The sequence below is a fragment of the Lytechinus pictus genome, chromosome 11 (genome assembly GCF_037042905.1).
Source record: "Lytechinus pictus isolate F3 Inbred chromosome 11, Lp3.0, whole genome shotgun sequence".
Taxonomy (NCBI): Eukaryota; Metazoa; Echinodermata; class Echinoidea; order Temnopleuroida; family Toxopneustidae; genus Lytechinus; species Lytechinus pictus.
The window spans coordinates 33,626,766-33,651,392 of NC_087255.1; the positions used below are offsets into that span (position 1 = coordinate 33,626,766).

Consider the following 24,627-nt stretch of genomic DNA (forward strand, 5'->3'; position numbering starts at 1 on the left):
AAATTTAGACATTTTCATAAATGAGAGTACCGAGATAAATATGACAACTTATAACAAAACGTTAACATTGTTAAAAATCATTAAAACAACATTCAATGATAGAAAGTTTCTTTGCCGAGCTACACATGACATAATCACCAAAGAAATTTTATTTGTATGTATTAATACAGCGGTGTACCCGGAAAGCCTTGTCATGAGGAGCACATAAGTCCGAATGCTCCTCTATTTTCTTGGGGGGTGGCAAGGAGGTGGGCATTCTCTACTTCTTACTTCGATCCATGTGTATCACTAAGGGAGTAGATCCATGCAAACAATCTCAAGAGTACTTTGCTTGGTTTTTCGACTTTTTGCATTTAAAAGGAAAACAAAACCATGATTTTGCGGGGCGCTAGCTAGGAGAGGAGCTATACCTATACAGTGAATTCGACAATACACTTGACAGCAGAGAAAATATGGATAGGAAACGGTCTTTTCGTAATTACAGGGCATTAAACAAGCAATCATTCGGCAAAGAAAAACACTGTGGTCTAATGCAGGTTATCCTGGTGTTTGGAGAGGGAAATCATGGCTGGATTTCTCGGTCGCTCTCTTAAAACCCCAACAGGTCGAACTTTGATTTTATTAATAATAATTATGCAGTGAGCCTATCAGATGGAACGAAGTGTGATCGAGAAGTATTGCGAAGACTGTTTTAGATTGAAAAATTATTTCCCAATAATAAAGCATATATTGTCATTTTGCTGAATACGATCTTTTTTAAGTTTATTCGAAATTCATTTCCCCTTCACTATATTGGTTTGATATTCATCATTATATGGATGGGGGATTCGCAGCCATCATTTTCTGAACATGATTATGATTATATAAAAGTGTAATACCTTTTATGATAAATCTTTGAAATTCACAATAATTTCTTAATTTCATTCTCAATGTGTTTGTCCGTGCAATACTTTTTACCAGTCTTTCACCTTCACTCTTACTTATACCTTATTATTTTGATGTAATTGACAATTCTGGACCGATTTTAACATGTTTAATGGATGAGTTAGTAGGATGCTCGGGGGAACGTCCTGCTTTAGGCTGGTACCCTGGGCAAACAGAAACATCACCATTTTATAACCTACCCCTATTATTAGATGGTTACATCTTAAAAAACAAAGTTATACTCATTTCAAATGTGTTACTTTTTGTGATATAACACTATGTAAAGGGGCCCAGTCAACAAGCTGTGCTTCACTGGGGTCCCAAACCTATCATTCTGAGTTGTATGATGTTATGATTTTTACCACTGTTTGTGTTTGATTTGGTTTGAATAAATACTACTACTACTACTACTACTACTACTACTACTACTACTACTACTACTACTACTACTACTACTACTACTACTACTATTACTACTACTACTACTACTATTACTAATTTATGCGTTTACCGCTAAGATGTTTTTTTTTTATGATGTGTTATCTTTTAGGGTTGGTATTTTTTAACAAATAATATACGCATATTTGATTACTGAATTAATTTTTCGATTTTTTAAAGAATTTATAATAAAATGTATTCTCCTCATTACGTTTGTACGTGTACAATGGTATCATGCTACTATGATTATCTATTATATACTAGCTGCCTTCTAATTCTAAATGTAATGTCAGAATGTGTTGGATAATTCTTGTAAGCATGCTAGAATTTCAGTCATTTGGCTGCTATGTATGAGAATGTATGAGAATTTCTCGCTACCCCAAATAGGAACAAAAATCTCATAATGTGCGAGACGAGATAATTTTCACTCCGTCGGGTCGTCATCACCACTTCCGGTTTAGAGTCATGCTCGTGCTAGGTTCGCGATACTGAGTTTTCCACCACGCAGAAATCGATGCCAATCAGCGTGATAATATGTACAGAGTATAATACTTTTTATTACATTTGGTCAGTTTTTATTCCATTTGAATTATAAATAAAAATAAAAAATATATTTCACGTGAAAATAATTTTTATTCATGTTTTTATTTGGTTATAAAAAAATCAAACAAATAATGAATATCTTAAAATTTTGCATTTAGCGACCGGCCTGACATCACGATCGTATCCAACTAGACGCTAAATATATACAGCATTCATTTCGTTCAATTTTTCGTCGACCACAAAATGGATAAAAATCAGTTTCGGAACTTAAAAAAATCTTAACTGACAGATGAATACCGTGCAATGGAAAGCGTCGGGCAGAATTAGTGACTTTAGCAGAAAAGGCTGTAAAACTGTTAATCTGTATCGTGAAAGAGAGGGTTGTGATCACGAACTTTCCGAGCGAAAGCGACGTTGTGTTGTTGTGCATGACGGCACTGTTGATCTGAATGGCAAAACAGTGCATTGGACTTCCGAACAGGAAGTTGTAATACCGAAAAAGCTATCCCATAATGCAATGCACGTTACAGGGATTTTCCCGGATCTCGGCGAAATCGCTATTTGGGGTAGCGAGAATTAAATTTGTGAAACAAAATACCATTATTGAGTTTAATAGACTCATATAATATGTATCAATGATTTTCAAGTGAACCGCAGAAGCATAGATACGAGACTCGTGATTGGCATTTGGTACCATCATGCTCACCCGAAGTATTATGATATAGGCCAATACTTTTTTTCTGTCCAGCGTATATCTATATTTTTAGAACCACCATTTTTATTTGTGTGTTGGGCAAAAAATGACAGATTATGATAGTAATAAGGAAAACAACTTTCCGCCTAATACAGTGCGTATCAAAAAAAAGTTTACACTTAGAAAAAATCCTGTAAAATTATACATTTGTAATATCCTGAAGATTTTTCCACATTTTAACATTGGTACAGATCCATTTAAGCAAATGACGATATAACTGTCGAAAAATATTTCCGCTTGAGTGAGCACCCCTTACTTTAGAAAAATTAGTGAAAATTGATTTGTGCAGAACTTTGAAATAGTTATGCGAATAAAAGTAGACCTTAATCATGAAGAACACATTGAATTTAGCTAATAAAGATATCTTTTACCTTTTTAACTAGTTTCCTTGCCCAAAACACTTCGAATAGTGCATTGCGCCCCACCCCACTCTCCCACACACCGAGGCCATCGTGACGATATTTGCTTTACACTGAGCTGTGATTTACATGAAATGGCTTAGGCTTGATTTTCATTATGTTAATCATTGTCAAACTTGGAAAAGGTGTGGAGAAACAAATATTAAATAAAAAATGAAATGTAAGCCCACTTTAAATGATAAAAACTTAGTGAAAAAATGCTGGAGATGTCTGATATAAACTTTTGTTCAGATTTAGTTATGTCCTCAGATCCAGCTGGCACAAAAAGGGTAAATGTTGTGCTTACTGAGTGTTGAAATTTCAATTTTGGTGAGAAAATTGTTACAAAATGCTTGAATGTATCTGTTTTATTCAATTGACTAAAAGTGCAAGGGAAATGTATGAGAAATGTTTCGCAGGGTAACTTTGATTTCGCCCTTTCCACTTGACACAGCGTGAAAACGAGCATATCTGCGCAAACAGAATTCTGCGAGCTTTACAAAAATGGACAGTGCTCACTCAAGTGTAACATTCTGTCAAAACTTTTACTTTCATTGGATAGATGAGACCCAAACCTAAGATTATATGTGAAAAAATTACCCACGTGTTGTATATTTTTTAATTCCCAGGGCTTTTTCAAAGTGTAAACTTTTTTTTGATACGCACTGTATATCAAACAATATTATTAAGCTGCATTTCATCGGGAAACAGCCCAGGGATCGAATCAGCTTGTACGTATAATAAATCATAACACATCTCGGAGAGTACAATAATAAATACTGTAAACCTTCAAAGTTCTGCGCTCCCACACCAAGCCACAGTCACCTGCATAACACATGGGATTCTGTTTATATTACTTCCTCTTTGTGTTGGTGGTAAAAACACTTGAAACAGGTGTGAAAGGAATATTCTGTTTACAAGATTTCTATAAGTTACAGTATACAGACATGACACATGACAATGCTGAGGGCAAGCGAAGCGTCAAGTAAGGGTCTTTGATAAACCGGCTCTAAAAAAAGATTTTTGCAAAGTTCTGTATAAAAAGTGTAACCATTGCAGAACTTTAGTCTCAGTGCAATAACTTTCGTCTTAGAATATTAAAAGTTTCTTAGTTATATTCTTGGCGATGCATCACGAAGGAGGGATAACCCCATACATGTCAAAGGGCAATATAAGTAGGACCAAGGAGTTACCTGATCGTAAAAGATCGTTTTCTGATCGTAAGCGATCGTAAAAAAACATTGGCTGAACTTCCAGTGCTGGTAACTCCTTGGTAGGACTACGTGTACCTATGTGTAACAGACGTCTGGTAGTTTGTTACTGAATATCTCTCATCTCTGTCCATACTTACAATAGTGCGCTCCCATGTACGTTGTGCCCCTCTTATCTTTTGTCTTGCCAAAACTTTACGGCGCCATTGCATCCAATTTTGTAACGACCGACATATCATGGATATCTATAGATTACTGAGTAAATGCGAAAATATTAGTTTAATTATCAAGACAGTGGTGAAGAATTAATTGGACCGGTTGTTCAATTTCGTTTAAGTGGTAAGGCCGACATCAGATGTGCATGAACGTCAATGCCACCGGAAGTGTTTACTTTAAACGATTGAACAAAACAATTCATGATAGGTCTACCTTATCATGCTTATTGGGTCAAGATCTGTAACAGTGGTTTAGATGGAAATCCAGACAAAGGGAAATTAACACATTAGCAGTACAGATTCGAACATGAAGTTGAAGGCACATCCGGGGGGGGGGGGGGGGCACTTCCATTGACGAGTGGATACCATGCGCGACCATGGGGTCTCGAAAAGCACCCTAAACACGTATTTTCCATATCCTGAAAACGCACCCCTTAACATGCTTAACAAGTATTCGCGTGTAAAACCATACCCTTAACAAGTATTGGAAACAAAACGATACTCTTGTATTTCCTGAATTGACCCCCTAAACAAGTACAACGATATTTTTATTGTTATGTCACTGTTGTGGCGGTTTTACCTTTACCTGATATTGGGTTGAGTACAGCCCCACCTCCCACATCTCGCGCAAAATCGTACTCTAAACACGTAGTGTTGACTCTTGGGGCAAAAAGTACATCCTTTATAAAACATTTTAGTCTTAAGTTTTTACACCCTCGATCGCAAATTGACCCTAAACACGTAGCTTTCCTAGCGAAAATAGATACCCCTTTTTCATTATTTTAGTGTTTTGACACCCTTATTACGTTACGTACATAACGTGCCTTATCTTGAAAAAGACATCCTTTTCACGTGTTTTTTGGGTCGTGCATGGTATCCACACGTAAATGTAAGTGCTCCCCCCCCGAGGCACATTCAACAGATCAGTGCGAAAGATAGACATCATGACTCCTCGTTCATCCATACATTTCATTAATTCGTAAAGATTGTGCCAGAGTCATTGCGAATCCAAGATTCCTTATTATCTTTAAATAAAGACAGCTCTTTTTTAAAAGATGGGGTGACTTTTTGTGTGTCTATTTTTTTATAGAAATATTGGTCCATATAATGTATTAAATTTGAATAGTGGGTTAGCTATATACAACCGTTACTATTTTTTGTTGGAATAAAGTGATATAGCATTTCGTTTATCATTGATTGGCGTTGTGGCGTGCGCCTGTAATCCAAGCTATGTGGGGAAGTTTCAAATTGATGCAGAGGTTCGAGCACTGGTCAAGTCTTTCGGATGGTGACGTTAAAGGTCGGTCCCAGACGTAAATAATCATATCTGATTGATACACGTCTGACAAAACTCAAATACACACACACACATAGGAGCGGTTGCCCTACTCCGACCAGGTGTGGCGCCGCCCACAGATCTTCACCTTTTGATTACTTTATTTCTCTGTTTTCCAAACCAAAACCAAAATAAATTTCCTCAAATAGGAATGTGGAGACAAAGGAAGAGGAAACATTCATAATACAAGAGGAAAAACCAATTATCATGACTATTAATCAAGGGCATGAAGGGTCAACTAAAGTGAACTGGATTGTTCTAGTTTTGCATAAATGACTTTGATGAAAGAGGTGTCATTAATGAATGATTATAATATACAAGGGATCAGGGGGATGAGGTTATTGATATGCTTTAGTTATAAAACAAAAGAGTTGCTAATTGATTGCTAAACGGTTTCATTCTATTGAAATCTTTTAGTTTGATGTACTACTTCTGAAATCATCATGTTATTCACTTTAACCAATGTATTGTGTCAAATCCTACTAATTTCTTGTGGTTCTTAGACTATTAATATCTCACCAGAGAGTATTGATTTGGCTAGACTTCCTTCCCGATAAAACGATTTCCGCCACGAAGAAAAGAGCAGGTAGAATTATTCTGATAAGCGCTTCCATTGCAACATTTTGGAAATAAAATGATAAGTGTGAAGGAAAATTATCAAAATCGATCATCTTACTTCTATTCATAGAATAATGGATTGTATAACAATTGGAATGTTAATAATATGGATCGATAGTGTATTGAACAATGTTTTCCTTTGTTTCAGAACCTCTAAGTTAAACAGCATTTTGCTGAAAGATACATCCTGATAAACTAAAACTAATTAAGCCAATGAAACATTGGACATGTTGGAAGCGGAAGACATATTTTGACAATCTCCTTAATATTCATTTAGGGAATTTTCCAGGAATCATGATTCATATAAAATGTGCAGTGTCTCTAAACAGTTGGCGTTGTGAGCTAAAATTAGTTGAGCGGCACAATGTCGTGTGGAACAAAATTTCTAAGTCCCGAGCAAATTCAGGGAGCGAACAAAAATTTTGACCTTTTGAAAATGTAAATTTGATTTTTGTTATATTTTGACATGATGTACAGTAATAGCATGCATCATACCTGATACCTTACCGCTTTTCCTTTCCCCTTCCTGTCTTTTTCTCCTGCTTTTCCTGTTTATTCTTTTTCTCGGAACTTTCTCTCTCTCTCTCTCTCTCTTTTTTTTTTTTTTTTTTTTTTTTTTTTGGGGGGGGGGGGGGGAGATATGGCCCCAAGCTTCGCTTCCCTATCTGTAGGCCAGTGGTTTGAAGTGAAAATGTTAGGAGTCAGGACATGAATTCTTACTTTATTCATTAGAGGCATGTCTCAGCTGATAAAGTCATGGACAACATCGATTTTCTGGTAGCTAGTATCAAGTTAACCACACATATTTCAATATTCAATTCTGAATTTAGATTTCTTTATTTCACCTTTTGTCAGAAAGTGCTGCAGGGGGCTCGTGGCAACTCCACTCAAGCCGTGTTCCTACTCACTGACGGTCTTTCTAATGGGCCAAATCCTGTACCCGTAGCAGCTAGTCTCAAGGAAGATGGTGTGGAGGTGTTCACATTTGGAATCAGGGATGGTTATATCCCAGAACTGCTTGAAATGGCATCTGAAAAGAAAGACGAGCACTGTTTTATTCTTGACAGCTTTGCAGAGTTTGAAGCTTTAGCACGACGGGCACTTCATGAAGGTAACATTTTGATATTTGAATTAATTATTTCAATAGTACTTCTTCTTTCCCTCCTCCTCTTCTTCTTCTTCTTTTCTTCTTCTACTTCTTCTTCTTCTTCTTCTTCTTCTTCATTTTTCTTCCTCATATACCTTTCCTCATTTGATCTCCGATGGCTAGTAAGAGGAATATGGATACAAATATTATTAGACATATATACTTTAAATAGACTGAGAAGGCATCAAGAAAATATAGGAAGTAGGGCAATGTCACCGAGTGCAGCCGCAGAGATACTTATCAATGCCATAGCCATTAATATAAATGTTACCTGTCATTGCTATCAGATATAACAGTACACCTATATGCTTTATAACCCTGATATATATACAGGTGTAACAATCTTTCCAAGAGCTAGTGCGAGACAGTTCGTGTAAAAAGCTCGTGAATTGTTTTGATTTGATAATGAAATGTGAAGCGAGGTGAAGAATAGTAGATTAACATTTGCCACTCTCTACCCAGGTGTAGTAAATGGGTACCCGGTAGGAAGGAATTTCTTGAATAAATGCTCGAGCGTCCGATCAGGAAAGCCGTGCTAAAGCCGGGGTAATAGTATGCAGCGCCATAAAACATAAGCGATATACATATTGCATATTATGATTATTATGATTATTGTCATTATTATTATCATTATTATCATTAGTATCAACGTTATTATTACTGTTATTATTTTCTTGGTGCCGAGAGTGCTTCTTCCTTGAACCTGACATCTAAGTGAATTCACTGGATAGAAACATATGGCAGTGTATGGGGGAAATCACTGTTCTTCTTTTATACTATGTCATGTATGTGTGTTGGTTTTGGAATGGAAAATACTTATCCTGATTATAAGACATGGATATTATACAAATATATGTTTTTTTTCAATATGTTTCTTTATTTCTGTTATCATCCCCACAATCAACGACACCTCTAATGCGTACATGTTTCCCATTATCATCGTCATCGTCGTTGTCATCATCAATATCACCTATATCATCATCATTTTTATCAAAATCAACATCATCATCGCCATCATCACCATCTTCATATATGAAAGCTTCATTATTATCATCATCATCTTCATCACCATCATCATCATCATCATCACCATTATTATTACTATTATTATCATCATCATCGCCATCATCAACATCTTCATATATGAAAGCTTCATTATTATCATCTTCATCACCATCATCATCATCTTCATCACCATTATTATCATCATCATCATCATCATTATCATCATCATCATCATCATCATCATTATCATCATCATCATCATCATCTTCATCACCATCATCATCATCATCATCATCATCATTGATCATCATCATCATCAACGTCATCACCATCATCTTCATGATCGGCATCATCATGCAAAATCACTCGCAGGCATAAGCTGCTTCTTTAGAAGTCCCGGCTTCTGTGATAGTAAATTATTTTGAGGGTGCCTTTGATTTTTAATGTTGAATACATTCAAATTCATTAAAATCAAATGACATTAATCACACCATCATCATCTTAACTGTTATGAAGTAATCTATCATAGTTCTTTCAATGTCCGTTCATCTTATGCTTTTCCTTCATAGATCTTCGCATGGGAGAGTTTATCGAAGAGACGCCAGAGAAATGTTCATCACGGTGTTTAGATGAGAGCCATTGCTGTGATGTGATGGCATCATGTAGGTGTGGAACCCATACTGGATCCTATGACTGTGTCTGCCCGGCTGGTTTTTATGGTAGTGGGCTTCGTGGAAAATGCAGTCGTAAGTACAAAGCATGGAAGCAAATTAATATTCCTATCTTAATTGTTGGTATTCGAAAAATGACAAAATGAATTGTAAATTGATGAAGGAATCGCTGGCATATGTTTGCGCGCGCGCGCACGTGTGTTTGTGAGTGTGAGCTCAGTTTTTTTTAAGTATAAAATATTTTTAAAGATATTTCATTCCATCATTATTTGCTTCATTTTTGGGATAAATATTTTTGTATTGTTTCATTGATGTAAAATGAAGATTGATAATTTTTTGTATTTACCTTGAATTTATATGAATGAAATCCTTAATAAAAACATGTTCAAAAAGGGTGTGAGGGTGTGTGTGTGTGGGGGGTGTTTGTGTGTCTGCGTGGATGTGAGTGTGATTGCCTGTATCTGTCTGTGCGTGTGCGTGTGACTGACAGGAAAAACACTACCTTGCACATTCTGCTTTGTTCCATTTACTACCGTGGGCATTATTTACTTTGGTGGCAGCGGTGGGATACATGCCATCACAATGCATGTGACCGTCACAAAATACTTTCCTTATGATGCAAATACGAGACAACTAATGTAAAATTTCTACATCCGAATATGCCAATTTTGGTAGAGGTTAGAACAAAGGGCGTTTCTCTTGAATAATACTGAAGGATTCAGCCGAAAAATTTGTATTAAACATTTTTTCTTAATTTCTTGCATTTGGATAAAAAACTTCAGCTTTTCTGTGATGGTTTCACAAATGCAGTTCAGCTGTCAGTCGAATCAGAATTACATATGGAAGTAGTCACTTCAGTTCTTATTCTCTCGATTAAAGAGTTTTATTTGTTGCAATTACTTCTGTTCCTTAACTATTTCAACGACACGTAAGCGACTGTGTCTTGAAAGAACAGATGACTTATAGGCCTAATTCTGAGATTATAACCAATTTCAGAGAGTGGTGAAAAGAACATTATCTCTCGTGAAAAACAATAATGTATGTTCCTGTTCATTAAAAAACATTTCATTCAATGCAGCTTGTCCGATCGGAAGCTACAAACGTGAAGCATTACCTGGAGGAATTAGCACATGTTTACCATGTCCTGATCAAAACCATGTGAGCCCTCTCAACAATACTAGTCCTAACATGTGTGTATGTAAAGATGGATACAGATGGGATATTGCTACACAGAGATGTAAAGGTAATATCTTAGCTTCCTCTTTCAAGACAACTCTCTCTTCTCTCTCACTCTTCATACAAAGTTCATTTCTATGAAATAAAGATGATAATGCAATTCATATATTTTTTAGTTGTGTTTCAAGAAACATATGGTTATTCAGATCAGTTGATCATCATAGATTTAATTTGGCATTTTAGTGAGGGCCCATCTGTATGTTCGAAAGTGTCATGATGCTCTTTTGGGAAGCTTTTCAATTTGGTTCATTTTGATACACCACAGGTAGGGCCTAAGATCGTGTAGAAATTGCAATTATGGATGTAGGCCCATACAGCATAACTTGGATTACTTTTTCTTGGCTAGTTGTTAACACATTAGAAAATTGAAAGTAATTATTTCTAAATATCTAATTAAATTAGGTGAGTGAATACATGGAACCCACATTAAATGTTAAAAGAAGATGCTCAAATCTCATTTGTATTGATATATTGCAAGTCATGTTTCATTATGTGTTTTCAATTTTTTACCGATTGTGTTTGTTTTGTCATTTGTATAGCGCTTTGTGACTTTTTTAAAAAGCGCTTAATAAGAAGCAATTATTATTATCAATAATAATAATATTGTTAAATGCAACAATACACATTTTGGTGATTATCAGGCATAGGTTCAGTGTAATTACTTTTTAAGGAATAACATGATCTGTTTGTGCACTAAGTTGTTAATTCTATGGCAATTTCTTCAATTTAATTCGTTTACATTGCTCTTTTTACTTTCTCTTCTAGTTATCCATTGCCCTCTTCTGCAAAGGCCTGAGAATGGAGAGTTTGTTGAATGTAGCAACGTAGTGAATGGAGCCTGTGCGATACGGTGTAACCGTGGATATGAAGTGACTGGAAGCAGTATCCGACTCTGCTTCTCAAATGGGTCCTGGTCTGGAGAAGATTTTAATTGTCGAGGTATACCTGTCAATGATGTATTTGTCCATTGATTTTATGCGATGATTTTCATTATTCAGTTGAATGTTTTTCTTTTAATAATGGCATAATGAAAATGATTTAGATCCGCACATTAAAATGTCTGTTTGCATAGGTTTTGAATATCCTGCTAAGTAAATGCTGCATATTCACAAGAACTGTCATCTGACATAGTGATATATCATGGGCATACCTTATCATGGATTGTCAAATAAAATTATTAACAAAATTTAAAATATTATGTAGTTATTTTACATCATGTTTAGTCTTATAACTTTTGGAGCTTATGCTGATCTTCCTGTATCATGTTTCTGTCATACTCTGGAAAGACTATTCTTTAACTTTTTCTCAATGTTTTGTTTTATATACTTTTTCATGCCTACATATGATTTTTCCACAATCAAGGTACACCAATCTGTTCTCTTCATTCCCCAATGGGCTTTGCATTATATATCTCTCCATGCCATAAAGATACCTCATTATATTATGTCCCTTTCATTTACATTACAGTAAAGACTTGTGAGGTGTTGACTGCTCCTATGAATGGATCTCTTCAGTGTACCTCTGATGATCATGCCTTTGGTACAGTGTGTGCTGCTATATGTGATACTGGTTTCAAGCTCATAGGATCACAGTCAAGACGTTGTCTACCTATCGCACATTGGGATGGACTACCAGTACACTGTAGAGGTATGGTTGAGGGCTTTCAAAAAAACACTAGCGACCAGTTGATTACAATATAGATTGATATGAGCGCACCAGGCATGAATGATTGCATATCTCACTGTGGAGAAAACCCCACAGTTGGATACAAGACATTTTGAAGACAATTGCATTGGTTGCAAATATTCAAAAGGCCTATTGTGAAAGCATAACTTTTGATCCCAGACTTAATTGGTTTTAAAAAGTAGGATACTCGTACTTTTAAATGTTTATTAGGTACTCAGTTAAAACTTGAGTATTTTAATCTTGCATAGCGTGTTTGAATTCCTTTTTTTTCAATGAAATTCAAGTATGTGTACTTTGATATTTTTACAAATTTGATATTAAAATAATATTTTATACAAATGTATTATTGATTAAAAAAACCGTATTTGATATTTATTGTCAAACATTTCATAGTAAGATTCAGGAAGAGATAAGTGGAGATGAATACCATCCTGGGATGATTACATGAAAGAATGTTGAACAAAAGAATCAGATGTGAGAATGTAATGAATGAACACATCTGAATAGGAAACGAATGACAAAAGAAGCAGATTGAAGGTTAAATAGAAAAGGATACACATCAAGAATGTAGACAAGCTGAACTAGAAACCGAAGCTGGAACTGAATAACTAAAGTGAATAACTGAACTTAAAGGCAATGTCAAAATAATAGTCCTACACTATAATTTGATGTTGATTTTAGCCATCCAGTGCCCGATGCTACCCACCATACCCCATGGGTATATGACCCCATCACACTGCAGCACACAAAGACAAGACTACGGGAATGTTTGTAAGATTGAATGTAGTCAAGGTTTCTACAGAAGAGGACCAATGAAGAAAGAATGTATGGCTAATGGAAGATGGAACAACAAGTTTGATCCTAGTCGGGCCTGTATTGGTAAGTAAATGCATCCTATAATTTAACATGAAACAACACCCTTTTTTAGTTGAATTAAATAAATCATACTTAATATTGACCAACTTATTTCTGCTTTATACTCCAAATGTATTTACATTAGAGAAACAGAAAAAAATATTGAGATATTTCAAGTTTATCCCATTATCAACTGACTGAAATATTCGTGTCAAAGGAAGTGGAAGATATCTTTGTTGTGCCAATATCTAAGTCTGTGGGATATCAAGTAAAACTTTTAACTAAGATCATATAATCCTTCCTTGTCTGTCTGTTTTACAACCTGTACAGATTACATGGCGCCCTCCTTGGAATGTCCATCAGATATCACCACAGTGACTTCCCCTCACATGGACCGAGTAGTCCTAGAGTGGGAAGTACCCAGACCAATAGATAACTCAGGAGAGATGCCACTCCTACATGCTCTTCCTAATGTGTACCCACCCTGGACGTTTCCTCTTGGTCACTGGAACATCACCTACAGCGCTACTGACCAGTCTGGAAACATCGCTCAGTGTGTCTTCAGTGTAATTGTTGAAGGTAGGGACACTTGTTTGAATGCTCCCCAGGGAGTGGAGAAAGTGCATACATTTTGTGCAGGCATGTCAGGATCCAATGACAGGGGTAATAATAAATACAATGTAAAACGCTTAGAAACAAAGTATTAAGCGCTATGTAAATGTAACTATTATAATTATTATTAGATGGCAATGATCTATATTGTGATATAATTTCTTGTTGCTTAGTACTAGTACCGCCAAGTGCTGGCCTGATTGACGCTTCTAACCTATGTCTGATTACAATGTTCAAGCGCTATTGGCCATTATCCTCCCGTTCAATTTGCAATGGTCAAGAAATGAAGGTAAAATGAATGTGGTTATCCCGTTTTATACTCATCCTTCTACTACTAAAGTAAGTTCTAAATAGGAAAATATAATCACTGAATATAACTAAATGAATGGTAGAACTATTGTTTGATGTTTTAATTATTATACAGTTATTTAAACTTTTTTGTGATTTTTAATGCAATAGATCGTGAACCACCATCAATCAGGCGATGTCGTTCACCTACAACTTTCATTACATCAAAGCAAGAACATGAAGTAACTTGGGAAGAACCGCTCTTCTCAGACAACTCTGGAGGTGATGTCACAGTAACAAGGTCACATGACCCAGGAAGCCCATTCCCATTGGGCACTACACTTGTGGAGTATCTAGCAACTGATGCAGCTGGAAACACACGTTCATGTGTAATCTATGTGGATGTTCAGCGTAAGTAGATTTGCCAAAAATTACAGTTGTATGATAAGAATGCACATGTAACTCTACACCAGGGGCCGTTTCATAAAGCTGTTCGTACGTTAAGAGCAAATTTAAGAACGACTGGTGAACATTTCTTACGCGCTTAACCATCGCCAATGAATATACCCTTTACCACAAGAAAGGATCACCAGTGCTCTTAACTTACGAACAGCTTTATGAAACACCCACCTGTTAATGTTAATTATATATACATGGGTAATGTTATACTTAAAGGTCAAGTCCACCCCAGGAAAATGCTGACTTGAATAAATAGAGAAAAATCAACGAGCATAGTGCTGAAAATTTCATCAAAATCGGATGTAAAATAGGAAAGTTAGGACATTTTAAAGTTTCGTTTATTTTTCACAAAACAGTGAAATGCACACCTAGTTGAGTCAGTCGATGATGTCCATCACTCACTATTTCTTTTGTTTTTTATAGTTTGAATTATAAAATATTTCATTTTTTATAGATTTGACAATAATGACCAACTTGACAGAACCATATAGTATTAAACAATGCTAATTCCATATGTCCAGAGAGGAATTAATCGTATCACTTGACAATGAGGAGAAAATTAGAATATTTCATATAATGAAACACAAAAGAAATAGTGAGTGGATGACGTCATAGTTTCCTCATTTGCATACCAGCCAGGATGTGTTTTGTGAAATTAAGCGCAACTTTAAAACGTCATAACTTTCTTATATTACATCCGATTTTGATGAAATTTCCAGTGTTATGCTTGTTGGATTTTTCTCTTTTTATTCAAATCAACTTTTTGTTTGGGTGGACTTGTCCTTTAAATAAAAGGATATATGGATATCTGAATTACCCACAAACTTTGTTCATACCAACATCATTAATAGTCATACCACTATCCATTACATTGTAGATATGTTTTTGATATGGTCTTCATCTAAACATTGTATTAAAATATGCACACAAAAGACGAGGAAAAGAGGAAGAGAAGGGGAAGGAGGAGCAGGAGAAAAAAAGAAGAAAGAAGAAAAAGAAATAGGAGGAAGAGGAAGAAGCAGTAGAGTAGGAAGAAGGGGTAGGAGGAGGATGAGAAGGAGACGTGGACATCATAATGGAGAAGAAGTGGAAGAGTATTATCGTACACATGTAATTTTTTTTCTAAAGTTCATGAATATTTTCTATTCTGCTACCCTGTAATTAACCTGTGTCTTTAAAATGACTTTGTCTTATTCACAACTTTAAAACCTTGGACGTAATCTGTCCTTATAGGGTATCTAAATGAAACCCATCATCTTCTTATCCCACTATCTCTTAATATCAGAAAACCTGTGTGAAAAGCCACGTGACCCTGTAGGAGGATCAGCAATATGTTTCCATACCACTCAGGGAATGAACTGCTCAGTAACCTGTGGACCAGGTTATGCTATGTCTACACAGCCCAGGAATCAATACTTCTGTGCCCTCAATGGTACATGGTATCCTGATGGCAAAGTACCCTGGGATGACTGTTCAGGTAATGGACTATTTGGTATTGATATTGATTACACCGTAAATGTTGTGCTTATCAGTACATTTCATGACCACAGCCCCCCCCCTGAAACTCTAAAAGCATTTAATATTTGAGAAGGTCAGTATATGATTCTGCAATGTTGCTGTGTACATGTGTCCAGACACCTCTAAAAAGATATAGTTATCAATCAACGATGATTATTTGAATGAACAACATAGGCGGCGGAAGGGGGGGGGGGGGAGGATGGGGGACATGCCCCCCCTAAATTTGAGGTGGGGGTACGATCCCCCTAAATTTTTCGTTTTTTTTTTTTTGCTTGTCAAATTTTTTTGTCGGTCCCCCCCTAAAATTTTGGTTGATATATAACCTTTTTTTTTGCTTGTCAAAAAATGTTGGCGGTCCCCCTAAAATTGTTTGGCTTCCGCCGCCAATGATCAACAACACCCATGACAAGTATTGGATATATATTTAAAAGACCAGATGACCTTCACTAGAAGTGGATCATGACACCTCAGACTTTTTGTAGAATAAGAATCACCTGATTATGTACAGTCAACCTTTTTGGGAGAGAAAAATCGCTACTTATGTCATAAGCATTGGAATATCATTACTTACCAGAATGGCATGATCTAATACTTTAATTAGCACTTCTACATATACTCCCTCAGTATAGGTTTCTTTGATTATATTTATGACTTGCAGAAACCCATCATGCTAACAATGTTCTACAACCTATGACCTTTCTATACGAGACATCCAAATGCGATTCTGTTTTTGCTCGGAACATCGAGAAGATACTGGCAACCAACCTGGAAGAACCGGTGAGATATTGCATACGTCAGTATGGGATAATTATCTTTGATACAAATGGCTTTCCATATTTTCATTGTTTATCAGATGTGATAATTGTTAAAGTTTGACATGATCCTGTTCACAAACTGCATTAAATGCTGTTTATAAATCACCCTAATTTGCCATTCGAGTATGACTTATGGTGGCAGCGGTGGGATACGACCTGTGCTGATGTCATCTGTGTTTTGAAACGTTATTAAATTTAAAACTATGTTAGACATGGTTTTAAAATCTTTATTTCAAAGTCCCTGTTTTATATCCCATATTTCAAAGAAATTATATGTTTCTGATAGTCCAACTAGTATCATATAACCTATGAAACATGGGAATAATAGATATGTTATTTTTTTGTTTTGCATTTGAAATAGATTCGGGACTACTGTGGAGACAATGTGAGATGTGAGTTAGCCAGTGTCAGGGCCGACTGTGAAGACAGGGGTAGGTTAAAACCTTTACTCATCAGGTTATGATACTGCTGTTCTGAAACTGGAATGTTATTATTCTTTGAATTATGCAGAGAATTTTGCTCAGTACCACATTCATTTATTGCATTCATGATCCTTACACGGTAAGATATTGTGTTATCTAATATACCAGTACCATGTTTACTCATTCTAAAAATATCTTTAAATCAGAAAACTCTGTTGTTCAAAGTTAGTTTGTTTGTCATGCTATTGCCTTATTATTGAACTGTATCTGGCCTTTTATGATAGTTAAAATGAAATGTTACGGACACAAATTCATTGACATGATCATCTACCCGTTAAACATCCATCCCAATTTCAACATTCTTTATGTGTATTAGATCCTATTCGATTCCTTCATGGTGCATCATCGAGCCTGCAGCAATCAGGTTCTGGATCTGATTCCCGTCTTGCGCTGCAGGGTGGTGGTGAGGTCAGTTTGACTGCTCAAAGGCTTCAAATATTACAGTCTCCGAATCTATTTGTCAACATTGTTGTAAATGGTGAGTATTGAATCAGAGGATTAAAATATATTTATATAATGTTGACTGGCCTTGAGGGGAACACCAAATATATTGCCAGCAATATAATCATATTGGCCCGAGTCTTTATGAGGGCAATATATGTTTCCCGAAAGAGCCAGTCAATATTTATGTTATCAAAATCAGACATCTAAAGCAAAATCGTGAAAATTAAGATATTTAAATTACCCTTTTAAGAATGTGATTCTATTTTTTCATGTTGAGCAGACTGTGCCTCTAAGCTAAACCTTTGTGACGTATTTACAATGTCGCAGTATCTATCTTGATCGACATTACACATTATATTAGGACGTATATTGTGATGCGCGGATCATTATGACGCGTATCTGTACCTCTGCGACCTCAGATGTGAGACCAGGGAAAATAAAAAGGTATATTTTGCGTCGTCTCTGCATGCAAAGAGAACGAAGACAATACAAATAATATATTTATCCCTTCACGATATTCAGAAAGTCTTGGGCAATATGGTTTTGTAAAAGACCATCTCAGATGTCTTATACGATGCATAATGATAATGTTAAGTTCTTTTATAGCACATACACATACACATATCACATTTTCATCTTATGTCTCTATGCTCTTGGAGATGGGGTTTCAGTAGTATTACTCTGGATTTAACCAAAGGCTTTTACACCATGCAATAAACCATTTAAAGGAATTGATTCCTGTCAGCTTCCCATTTATACCTCACCTGGGTCGAGTGCAGCACAATGTGAGCCAGTGCTGATAGTTTTGAAGAGTAATAACAAATTTAAATTGCTCTTAAGAAATGCGTGTGCGCTGTAATCTGAGTATTTACGGCTGCCATGCTACAGTTGGGGTAATAATATCCAAGTCCTTTGGAAGCACATATAGACACTATTCATAATGTAATATGCGCTATACAAGAACAGTATATTATTTTATTTATTTAAGATTCTATGCGATAAGGTTTGTTTATTGTTTTGGATGAATGTAACATTTTTCTCACATTATCCCATTACAGCATCTGCAAGTCCAAACGAGACAGCTGCGTTAACCGGTCCAACGGAGCAAACCTATCAGATGGTGGTGCAGGTTGCTGCTTCTGTTCCAGGTCAAATACAATCTAATCTTGCCAACGGGACTATTGTGAGCAGTACCAACCGTACTCTAGATAGATCATTTCAGATTGATAGGATAACTGTCTACCGGGAGGATATCCAGCCAGAGTGTTCGGTTGGTTCGGTGAGACGAGGTGAAGGGGAAGATGCTAAATGTGGTAGGTATCAAAGATATCCAAAATTATGGGTTGTTCTGCAGATTCCATGATGACTTGAGCAACGATTGTTTTGATGAAAGTTATACATATTTTACCAAACCTGAAACCTAACGTGGAACGTAGCCCAAACCACAATCCTCTCCCTCACATTACCTGGGGCCCAAAACTATATCACAACTCGAATTCTAAACCTATGTCTTACTCTATATCAGAACAGGAGCAATTGTCATAGGAGAAATGTGTGTTTGACCATCTAAAAGAATGAAGATTCATCATCTTGCCATTGTTTCACCTTAAGGCTCTTAGTTCATGAAAAGGGGTTCAATATATTTTTATGATTGTTGAAAAAGGTACAGACTATTTATATGTTGCTAAAGTTGCAAGCAGAGTTTGGTTCAAAACTAAATTTATGAATCTGATATCCAGATTTATGGAAAGTATATTTTCTATTTCCTAACATATTTTTGACAAACAAGTGTTATTAGGTACAGAATGATTGCAGACTTTCTCTGATAATGCGAGACTATGAATTACCTGTATATTTCGTTCTCTTTGGCAGTGCAATGCATCCCTGGAACATACTTTGATATGATGACATCATCGTGTGAGTACTGTGAGATTGGTCAGTACCAGAATCTGATCGGTCAATTATCCTGCATACATTGCCCTAATGGAACTTCTACAGTCAGTACAAAGTCCACATCACTAGCAGATTGCAAAGGTGAGTGTGATATATTCAAGCATTTGGCATTTTAGTGATCCGTAACTCATAATATTCCTCTGATTTATCCATCCTGGAAAGAATGCAGTGTGTTCACAATGTGTTCATAGTGTGGGCACAGTGTGAAGTCATCACATTTTCACATATTCAACTTTGTAAAACACTCTTAACACTTACACTGTCATGGTGTCCACAGTGTGAAGTTATTTTCTCTCTGTTAACTTGAGCATTTCGACAGTGTGCCTCCATTTTCACATGTTTTTATCACACTTTATGCATTGTGTTATTTCCAGTTGGGTTATCCAACTATAACCCAGAAGAAATTCAATGCGATCTGAAGCCTACAAAGTGGCTTATTGATATTAAAATATCTTTTCAATTTGTGCTGTGGTATACTGAGTTTTATTTTTATTTTTCTTCTGAATAGTGCAATAGTAATCTGTTATTAAAATGACTACTGGGTAACTTGACCACTCTCTTATTTTTCTAGCAAAATAGAATTGCAAATAAATAAAAATGAAATCAATGAGCTCGGAATTGATATTGCGTAATCTTACATTTTAAATCTCCATTTCACTATGAGCGTGAAAGGAATATCAATTGATGCAATCCTTTCACTTTGAGCTTTTGTAGATTCTAGAGATTTGTCTGCTTAATTGTTTGTTACTTGGATTGATCATAGTCCTTGAAATAAACGTTTACAGAGGCTCGGAATCAAAGCCATTTTACAAGACATACTTGGCATAGTCAATGACACAATTAACTACTCTTCCAATGACGTGCATTTATCTTTTATACTTTTATAGATTTCATTATAAGATATAACCATTAATTTCAAGTAGTAGGCACAAACACATTTCTTCAAAGACTACATTTCACCTTGTGTAGTTCTCATAATAAGTGATAACCATTAACGTTCAAGATATTCAATTTCAATTTTGAGAAATCCTTGTTTAACCAATTCCATCAACAGCGTACTGTGAACCTGGGAGTAGATCATCAACTGGCTTAGAGCTGTGTGAACTGTGTCCAACGAACACTTACCAACCCAACAGGGGTAGTACCCAGTGTCTTCAATGCCCTAGAAGACGTTATACTGCATCACATGGTGCTAGGAAACTATCAGACTGCAGAGGTATAATCATTATTTACACATAACTCTTCCTGTACGACAGATTTTTAGATACACCATGACAATGCTCCTCGGGCGCTAATTATTCAAAGTTATTAATAGTTCTTTGTCGGATCTAGATTACACAACTAATCAATATTTTGGATAAGTTTGTATGTAGTGGAGTGGAGCTTAGTATTTTAGGTGCAATAGATACCTTTAGAAATTTTGCAGTTACTTTTCCTCAGGCCCTTCAGTGTTTCATCAACCTAAGTAATAAAGTGCTCCAAAAGAAATAAACCTAGGGGTTTAAGAAACAGGGCCCAATCTTACAAAGAATTACAATTGATTCAATCAATCACAGCTATGGACGGCCAGCAACGTCAACATCTATTATGCATGTTTGTTCAAAATATTTTCTAACTATGATGTATATTCAAGCATTCATTGTTTCCTTGAAAATTCACTGTGCTTCTCTTTGTTTACAAAGGACATTGTGCAAATTTCCTGTAGAACCGTAGAATTATGGCACTGATGGATTTCCATAGAATTACGACTGATTGGATCAGTCGCAACTCTTTGTAAGACGGGGCAGTGATGTGAATCATGTAATCCTGCTCTAATGTACTTCGCATTTTTTCCATAGCAGCTTTCCTGCATTCCCTATTGTTTTGTCAATGATGAAGTGTGAGGATTAGTTATGAAAGGCCACTTGTGGGATTCCCACACGATAGACGCAGCTTTTAATTTTGACATGGTACCTAATTAGACTTTTTACTAGTATCTTGAAACTAAAGACTATTTAGATTTTGTATTTTAGCTTGTAAATAGTATTTCCAAATGAATGCCCTTGAAGTGAGGAACACTTGCAATCTATCATATCCTTCCTACAGCTTACTGTCCTCGTGGTAAAACTTCGGCCAATGGCTTGACACCATGCCTGCCCTGTCCAGCTGGTACTTTCAAGATGAGTCAACGGTCAAGCTATTGTCTCCTGTGTCCAGAAGATTACCCACTCTCTAATCCAGGCTCTATCACAATTACATACTGCAGAAGTGAGTTTGACTAATTTTTTTAAAGGAAAGAGAAGAAAGAAACATGGTCGAAAACCTCTGCTTCAATGTAGTCACAGTATATTTTCATTATTATTATTTGAACGTTGCAGTATTTAAGATTATTTTATAGTTAACTACAAGAACCATTTATTTCATATTGTTATGGTATCAAATTTTTATGTACATGATTGTGTGATAATCAATGCATATTAAGTAATCCTTTGTGGTAATTCTTGAAATACTTTTCCTTGTTCATTTTCAAGTAAGTTTTCAAAGCCTTTAAGTCATAGTTCAAATATCATGCCAGAATTCTGTTTATCCTCAGATTAATATGAAAGCAAATGCTACATATGCAAACAAAAACCTGATATATTTTTTATGAAACATAAACATATAAACCTAAAACATACATTGAGGAACTTTATTGAATTCAAATGTATGGAGACTAGGTATTCTGCTCTGTTGTTCCTTCTTCTTCTACCATCTCTTTTATTAACAATGTACATTTTTACCTTCGCTATTTGATGTTTTGTTATGCAAAGGCAATCTATATTTAACGTGCCATACTCTTTTCTTTTTCACATTTTCAAGTCCTTATAACTATAATATACTGTTTTTCAAATAATATAGAACTGCTCACTTGGCTCACATTTTCTGTGAGGCATTCGAATGATATCCTTGCTGCAAGAATTCGAGCCTTTGAATGTTCTTAAACAGATATATGGTGCCATATAATGAATTAATAATATAAGGTTATCATACAATGTGTAGATTCTGCTAAACAGAGAAGTCCAGCTGGTCGTATGATGTCTTTGAGATCCTTGCCATTCAGTGTATGTTTCTCTTCACCCTGTCACAATGGAGGGACCTGTGAGTCATCACCCGGTGGTTTCATATGCACCTGCCGTCCGGGATACACTGGTATGCAATCATCTATTATCATCTAATTTCCATAGATATTAAGAATAATAATGCTTAAAATACAAATACAGTTATTTATATTCATTATTTCATTCACCAGAGATGAGATGCATGTTAAAGAGAAAGAAGGAAACAATAACATACGTGATAAGAATAAAACATAAAACCCCACATGATTGCTCGGGAAAGAAAAAAAAAGAAAAAGTAGAAATATATCGAAAATCATAAAAATGAAGAATTATATATCAAATTAAAGGGGAAAATAAGAAGAACACGATGGTGTACATCATCTATCATGGAGACCGATGAAACTCACTTAATTGATAGTTTAAAGTTCTCTCTCTGAATGCTTCAAACACGCACAATTACGTCCGCGAAATTGGTTTTTTTTTATGACGTGTATAAGTGTACGAGAGACGTGATTGGCTCTCCCACGTCAAGCTCCACTTGCATGCAAATCCTTTTGCAAGGGTACGTTTTCTCCACACTGTCACTGAATACTTCGATCACGAAAAGAAAGAAAACCCAGAAGTTTATCTAGATTTTGGATTTTAAATTGATGATTTAGAAGGTGAAGAGAAAATTGTTGAAGTTTCTAGCTCTAGTAACGTGGATGGAGGTAAATTAGGGGAATTACGCCTATGATGATGAATCGGACAATTCAACTTGCATGCCGATTCGCTACTAACTCATGCAGCTGCTAGTGCTAGCTGCACGTAGGCCTACCGCGGGCCAAAATAAATCCATGAAAATTCCAGCCTGACCATCCATACAGAGTCTCTTCCCTTTGTCAAGGCTCTAAAGAAGGAAAATAATGATATAACTGTACTTACAAACAAGTGAATATATCCGAATCTAAAGGCAAATCAACTCAACGAATAGCAGCAGACGATATGCACCGACGATAAACTTCACGTGGCTGGGATAAATTGTCACTCGTTCTGTTAGTTATAATTTCTACCTCATTATTTGGACAAAATTACGAAACTCGGGGAATTATTTATCCATATAAAAATATAGTAACACCTCGTTCTATTTTTAAATTACGATAAAACCTTTTTTGAAGCAAATAGTTGAGGTAAATTAAAATTAGATGTAAAAGATCATCCCAACATGATGCGTAGCTCGTATGTGATTGTAAAACAAACCATCACAAACGCACATTGCTTGCTCGCCTTGGCTGAGAGAGTAGATGCACGTGTTGCACAGCTCTCAATCAGCAAGGCGAGCAAGGAATACCGGTATGTGTGTGTGATGGTTTGTTTACAATCACATACGAGCTACGCATGTTGGGGATGATCTTTTACATCTAATTTTAATTTACCTCAACTATTTGCTTCAAAAAAGGTTTTATCGTAATTTAAAAATAGAACGAGGTGTTACTATATTTTTATATGGATAAATAATTCCCCGAGTTTCGTAATTTTGTCCAAATAATGAGGTAGAAATTATAACTAACAGAACGAGTGACAATTTATCCCAGCCACGTGAAGTTTATCGTCGGTGCATATCGTCTGCTGCTAATCGCCGTTGAGTTCAGCGGCGTAACAGGGGTCGGTGGCCGGGGGGGGGGGGGGGGGGGGGGGGCAAGAGCCAAAAATTTCCCGGTCATATCATGGTATGAACAGGATTTTTTTATGATTGTACCCCGATCATTAGGGCGAAGCTCAATGCGCCATTAAGTACCCCCCCGAAAAAAAGAAGGGGGGGGGGGGCACAGCGTGGCGCGCGCTGCAAAAAAGTTGCTTAATGTAAGTCCCGAGCGAGCGAGGAGAGCGAGAAAAAAATCTGCTTTTCATTAGAATCTAACTTTGAGCTTGATTTTTAAATGGTAATAAAAAAATTACATAT

The 24,627-nt window shown here is 36.0% G+C and overlaps 1 protein-coding gene across 1 annotated transcript in view; it reads left to right on the top strand.

Moving 5' to 3' along the window:
• The window catches only part of LOC129271236 (sushi, von Willebrand factor type A, EGF and pentraxin domain-containing protein 1-like), a 46,613-nt gene that overhangs the window by 2,130 nt on the left and 19,856 nt on the right, over positions 1 to 24,627 (top strand). The window contains exons 2-18 of the mRNA XM_054908619.2: positions 7,293 to 7,548; positions 9,159 to 9,335; positions 10,339 to 10,503; positions 11,262 to 11,435; positions 11,964 to 12,143; positions 12,864 to 13,061; positions 13,368 to 13,616; positions 14,109 to 14,348; positions 15,682 to 15,873; positions 16,573 to 16,691; positions 17,091 to 17,160; positions 17,528 to 17,689; positions 18,714 to 18,968; positions 19,528 to 19,689; positions 20,663 to 20,824; positions 21,694 to 21,855; positions 22,627 to 22,776. Coding sequence (XP_054764594.2) covers positions 7,293 to 7,548; positions 9,159 to 9,335; positions 10,339 to 10,503; positions 11,262 to 11,435; positions 11,964 to 12,143; positions 12,864 to 13,061; positions 13,368 to 13,616; positions 14,109 to 14,348; positions 15,682 to 15,873; positions 16,573 to 16,691; positions 17,091 to 17,160; positions 17,528 to 17,689; positions 18,714 to 18,968; positions 19,528 to 19,689; positions 20,663 to 20,824; positions 21,694 to 21,855; positions 22,627 to 22,776 — 3,073 coding nt within the window. The remainder of the gene's footprint in view (positions 1 to 7,292; positions 7,549 to 9,158; positions 9,336 to 10,338; positions 10,504 to 11,261; positions 11,436 to 11,963; positions 12,144 to 12,863; positions 13,062 to 13,367; positions 13,617 to 14,108; positions 14,349 to 15,681; positions 15,874 to 16,572; positions 16,692 to 17,090; positions 17,161 to 17,527; positions 17,690 to 18,713; positions 18,969 to 19,527; positions 19,690 to 20,662; positions 20,825 to 21,693; positions 21,856 to 22,626; positions 22,777 to 24,627) is intronic.